Source organism: Procambarus clarkii, chromosome 9, assembly GCF_040958095.1.
Source record: "Procambarus clarkii isolate CNS0578487 chromosome 9, FALCON_Pclarkii_2.0, whole genome shotgun sequence".
NCBI lineage: Eukaryota > Metazoa > Arthropoda > Malacostraca > Decapoda > Cambaridae > Procambarus > Procambarus clarkii.
Genome location: NC_091158.1, coordinates 38,997,462 through 39,003,812, shown reverse-complemented (window position 1 = coordinate 39,003,812; position 6,351 = coordinate 38,997,462). Strand labels below are relative to the sequence as shown.

Genomic DNA, 6,351 nt, shown 5'->3' with positions numbered 1-6,351 from the left:
GGTGTTTAAACTTGTTCGAACGTTGTACCAACGTCGTAGTTTCGGTGTGTGTTTGGCGGGGTAGTACGCGTAGCGATTCGTTTTGGGCAAGTCCTTAATCCTATGTTCCTTGGAATATGACCCCCACGAAGAATCGTTTTTACAACCAAGTACTCATTTTACTGTTGAGTTAAACATAGGCTACAGTTTAGGATTTTCACCCAATATATCCTCCATGGCCAGGATACGAACCCAAGACAAAGCGCTCGAGGAACACCAGGCGAGCGTCTTACCACTACGCAACGAAGACTGCAATCCATTATGATGGATTATATTTATGTGTGATGGTATCCATAGAAAGGAGGATCGAAACCCTTTACTCTATGCAGTGATCAAGTAATTTATAATTGCTAGTATGAGGTTCTTGCTGTCGATCTTCCAGAAGTTTTTAATTGCTTGAAAAGCAGACTTTGGATAATAAAATATTATGTCTCCTCTTTTGTTTTAATGTTCTGGTAGCTAGTTGTATTGTCGCTAGTTGTATTGTCGCTAGTTGTATTGTCGCTAGTTGTATTGTCGCTAGTTGTATTGTCGCTAGTTGTATTGTCGCTAGTTGTATTGTCGCTAGTTGGATTGTCGCTAGTTGTATTGTCGCTAGTTGTATTGTCGCTAGTTGTATTGTCGCTAGTTGTATTGTCGCTAGTTGTATTGTCGCTAGTTGTATTGTCGCTAGTTGGATTGTCGCTAGTTGTATTGTCGCTAGTTGTATTGTCGCTAGTTGTATTGTCGCTAGTTGTATTGTCGCTAGTTGTATTGTCGCTAGTTGTATTGTCGCTAGTTGGATTGTCGCTAGTTGTATTGTCGCTAGTTGTATTGTCGCTAGTTGTATTGTCGCTAGTTGTATTGTCGCTAGTTGTATTGTCGCTAGTTGGATTGTCGCTAGTTGGATTGTCGCTAGTTGGATTGTCGCTAGTTGGATTGTCGCTAGTTGTATTGTCGCTAGTTGGATTGTCGCTAGTTGTATTGTCGCTAGTTGGATTGTCGCTAGTTGGATTGTCGCTAGTTGGATTGTCGCTAGTTGGATTGTGTACTTACCTAGTTGTACTCACCTAATTGTGCTTGCGGGGGTTGAGCTCTGGCTCTTTGGTCCCGCCTCTCAACTGTCAATCCATTGCAATCCATTCCAAATGATAGAACGCTGCAACTATGTAAGTACTGTTCCTAAATAAATTATTATTATTATTATTATTATTATTATTATTATTATTATTATTATTATTATTGTTATTATTATTATTATTAATCAACAGGCGTACAGGTTCCTGAGCCTGCTGGGCTCTATCATATCTACACTTGAAACTGTGTATGGAGTCAGCCTCCACCACATCACTGCCTAATGCATTCCATCCGTTAATTACTCTGACACTGAAAAAGTTCTTTCTAACGTCCCTGTGGCTCATTTGGCTACTCAGTTTCCACCTGTGTTCCCCTTGCTCACGTACCCCCCCCCCCCTCGTGTTAAACAGTTTTCCATATCTACGTTGTTAATTCCTCTGAGAATTTTGTAGTTAGTGATCATGTCTCCCTTTACTCTTCTGCCTTCCATTGTCGTGAGGTACATTTCTCGCAGCCCTTCCTTGTAACTCATGCCTCTTAGTTCTGGGACCATAGCAATGTCTAGAAGTCAGCCGTTTAACTCGCAGGTATATATTTACTGCTAGGTGAACAGAGGCATCAAGAATAAAAAAAATGACCCCCTCCCCAATTATCGGATTTATATGGAATGTAGAAATTTTAGAGGAGGGGCAATAATATCCTTTGTTTAAGAAAAATTTCCACTGTAATCTCGTTTTCTTTGAACGAGTTACTAAATTAATTTGTGTTAGTATTGGTTAATTAATTAGTACAAGAACAAGAACACAATTAGTTTCATACTGTTTTAAAAAATAAGTAAATGGGGTCGTTTTTTTCCTCGACAGGGGTAGATAGAAGGAAGAGAGAAGGTTGAAGGGATGACGGAAAAGATGTAGGTAAGGAGGGAAGGTGAGGAGATGAAAAAAAAAGAGGATGAAGAGGAAAAAGGACGAAGACATAGGAATGAGCAGGGCACCGTCTTCCTGGGATTCCAAGATGTTGATATCCAACTTCACAATTATCGAATTTCTCAAGAGGAAAAGATGAGGGTAAAAGCAACTTTGATGGAAGTGAATCTTGAATCTTTCTGACCCGGCTAGACATGAGATTTTATTGTATTTTAGATTTTTGCATTAAACAATAATATAGCAGTTCTCTTCACGCTTGTAAAAAGCGATTTTTTTTATTTATTTTCTACCACAAACGTGGCCACACATTTACAATGCTAACCAGTATATATACATTTTCTTCTGTCCTCCATGGACAGGGTTAGAGATGTGTTAAACATATAGTTCAAGGGTTTATTGAACAATCAACCACATTCGGTGCTTTTAAAATGCTAAGCTAACCTACAAACGTAAATACATAGATACACAGATTTACGTATGCCCTACATAAAGTGTTCGATGTGTCTTTTACATAGTGTCATTAATGTGCATTTACAAAGGTGAAATGTAATTCTGATCAGCTTCCATATGTACTTTATATACATACATATACATACACACACACATATATATGTACACATACATATATACATACATGTATACATACATATATACACACACACATGCATTCACATACATTTGTCTCTTTTAAAAAGGGAATGGAAGGTAGTTCTGTGAGACTGCATTTCACGCACTTTCATATGATCAAATTGAAATTCTCCAGCAGGCAAGAGAACAGAGAGACCAGGGGACAGTGTCGTCACTTTCGAGGACTGGTCAAGGCTGTGGCCAGTCCTCGCACTAAATGCAGCACAATATACGCCATCGAATCCAGTGTAGCAAATTTGATGGTTTGGGAAATTGAGAAGCCCGGCAAAATTTCTCTTACAAAATAAGCATTGGAGTTGATATGCTTGTCGAGGTACGAACATTTCTTGTGGGACAGAACCCCTTCAAAATGGGTACATGTTGGGTAAACGAAAGTCGGTATCATTGATTCAACGTGGATATAACGTTAAATTAATTCAACGTTACTCGAGTGTGTTTCGATCACTAGGTCTAGCTTGACGCTCCACAAATCGTGAGAAACTTGCTACCCACCGAAAACTTTCACCAGGAGAGATAAACGTCATTCTTTATCTCTTGGAGACTAATCTTCTTTCTCCCTTGTTACTGATATTCATACGGTGCCAGAGCAGCCAAAACGAAACAAAATATATACTCACAGTCCTGCACACATCATTATTAATACGTAGTATGCATGGCAAGCGTCGAAGGCAGGTTATCACGTAGAAATATTGGACTGCTATCGTATGAAAATGTTGGACTGTTATCATTTGGAAATGGTGTTCTCTTATCGTATACAAATGATAGTTTGCAATCGTGTGAAAAATAATGGTCTGTTATTATAGGAAAATAATGGTCTGTTATTATAGGAAAATGATAGTCTGTTATTCAGTGAAAATGACGGTTTGGTATCGTGAGGAAATTACTGTTTATCAGCATGTGAAAATGGTGGTCACGTGGAAATTATTTACGGTTACCCCGTAGAAAAGTCTGTTTCCTAAACAACACCTAATTACCAGTATTACGTGTATGTTGTTATAGTGTATGTGGGTGCATAACCCCGACCTGTACCTCCCGGGACACCTAGGGTCGTTAATGGGTCCTCCAATGTTACAGTCTCACCTGTTGTGGGGTCATTACAGTCAGCGTCTTGGGAAGTGTCAAGTTCAGTGCCATATTGTGTTCTTCAACTAAGTTCAGTCGTGAATCAGAAAAGTATCTCTGTTGATTCCTGTTTGTTCCTTAGGAGAGAACCGGCCTACTGTTCATTATTATCATAACACTTTCATAGAATAACATACGTCCTGTTTTTTATATGTATGTGGATAGAAGATACGTATTAATTTACAAGATCTCTTGATCTCAACAAAATCCTAAATGAATTACCTCACGTACTATTCTTAAGGAACGTTATGTGCTCTATGTTCATACAGGAATTATTGGGGGGTATAATTTCATTGCCTAATTCACCACTGCCAAACACCACTGCACTCTGAGTTAAAACAGAAAAAAGGGAAAGTTGGCGTAGAAAAGGCCTAGAAAGAGAAAATATACAAATACCATCTATTATAAACAAAGAGGCCAAGGCAGAGTATACAATGATTGTTCTCTTCAAATCCCTTGGTCTGTCGCGTCATGAGTACTGCTCAGTACTCACTTCCCCTTTCAGAGCAGAAGAGTTTGCTGAAAAAGAGGGAATACAGAGAACATATACAGCACGCATAGACGCGTAAAGCACCTAAATTATTGGGATCGTCTCAAAGCTATCCAAATGTACTCACAATAAAGGAGACGAGAGAGATATCAAATAATATATACGTGGAAAATACTGGAAGGCCAGGTCCCAAATCTACACAGTAAAATAACTACATACTAGAGTGAACGATATGGAAGAAAATACAAAATAGAACCAGTGAAGAGCAGGGGTGTCATAGGCACAATCAGAGAACACTGTGTAAACATCACAGGTCCACGGTTGTTCATCATCCTCCCAGTGAGCATTAGAAATATTGCCGGAACAACCGTAGACATCTTCAACAGAAAACGTGATGGTTTTCTTGAAGAAGTGTCGGACCAACCGGGCTGTGGTGGGTATGTGGGCCTGCGGGCCGCTCCAAGCAACAGCCTGGTGGACCAAGCTCTCACAAGTCAAGCCTGGCCTTGGACTGGGCTTGGGGAGTAGAAGAACTCCCATAACCCCAGCAAGCAAGTATCAAGCAGGTATCAGACTCAATAGTTTACTTCACATTACCAAGATGCAAGACAAAATTGCTGCAAGTAATTGGAAAATAAGCTGAAAATAACAAGGCCATCATCTTTTTTAGAACCTCGGGGTTCTAAGAAGAGTTGAGGGCTAAGCTCGTCAGACTAGCAGTAAAAGAATAAGAGACAACGTAAGGCAGATACTAAGCAATACTGAAGCAATTACAAAGCTGGGAAACAGATTGCTAGGATTTCAAAGTAAAACAAAGGCGTCGGTCAAGATATTTTATAATTTTCGAGGTTCGAGAGAAACAAATCAAAATTTGTTTGTGCAATATGCAATGGATTGTGAGAAGCAAGCAACGGTCTGAGCGTCAATTGCAATGGTCTGTGTATCAGTTGGAATGGTGTGCTTCTCACTTGAATAGGATTGTGTTCAACATGCAAGGGGTCAACTTTGTGTAAGTGGCATACTTTCAAGTGGCCTTCAAGTCACTTTCACTTGTTAGTGTGCAACATGCAAGAGGTCTGTGTGTCCCTTGCATTGTCACCTGTAATGGTCTGTGTTGTCACTTACAATGGTACTTGTGACACTTGCAATGGTCTTGAATGGAGTACTGCTGGATATCAGAACATCGGTCACTGTGGGTGACAAGCAGAATGCTTTCAATTATTAACCAGAATGATTGCCGTAAACACCCTGTATGATATAACAGTGAATATTTCAAGTAAGGGTTAATGCAACTTTGCTTTTAATATTCACTGCAGTACCGTGGAGATTTTCTCTCTCTCTCTCCCCCAAAATTTATTCATTTTAATCATTATTTGTAATATTACATATAACATCTTACATATAAACCGTAATCACATAATTCATAACTATGTAGAGCTCATTTAAAGACCTGAAAACTTTTAACATCTCACAAGTTGATATTGAGATATACGTAACACAAAGTTTCCTAAAGGATTCGTCTGTCTCAAAATTAAGGTAGCGGCAATAAATGTGTTATTTGTTTCAGTTTCAGTTGTAAACATGATTTTAAATTCCCGAATCTCAGTTGAGCATTTCTTGTTCACGAATAATAAAATATATTTTTTAAAACGTATAGAAAAATATACAAAATGAAATTCGTGGTGTAATTTCCTAAAGGTGTAATGGATCCAAGTCACGTTATGCTAAAATAATCACACTAAATCAGGAGAAAGAAATGACGAAAGATATTAATTCTCTCTACACTCTGGATATTAACTTTACAGGATTAAACAATAATCAAAGAGAGTTTTTTGGCTTATGATGATGATGTGTTGGAGGTATTTCAGGAAAGGGAACACAGACAGGGAATATAATTAATGCTAGCAATTCGACCTCTGAGATTTGCTGCATTAGCAAGTGAGTACTAACTTAGCTGTGCCTGTTGGTCGTACTAATTTAGCTGTGACTGTGGGGTCGTACTAACCTAGCTGTGCCTGTGGGTCGTACTAACTTAGCTGTGCCTGTGGTTCGTACTAACTTAGCTGTGTC

At 38.9% G+C, this 6,351-nt stretch overlaps 1 protein-coding gene across 1 annotated transcript; it reads right to left on the bottom strand.

Annotated features, from left to right (window-relative positions):
* Window positions 1-464: 464 nt before the first annotated feature.
* Window positions 465-2,886, bottom strand: LOC123753219 (putative mediator of RNA polymerase II transcription subunit 29). Its single transcript, XM_045735208.2, has 2 exons — window positions 2,825-2,886; window positions 465-1,053 (listed from the first exon to the last, which is right to left on the bottom strand). Exons 1-2 carry the CDS (start codon window positions 2,884-2,886, stop codon window positions 465-467), a joined length of 651 nt encoding a protein of 216 aa, XP_045591164.2.
* Between the last annotated feature and the right edge of the window lie 3,465 nt (window positions 2,887-6,351).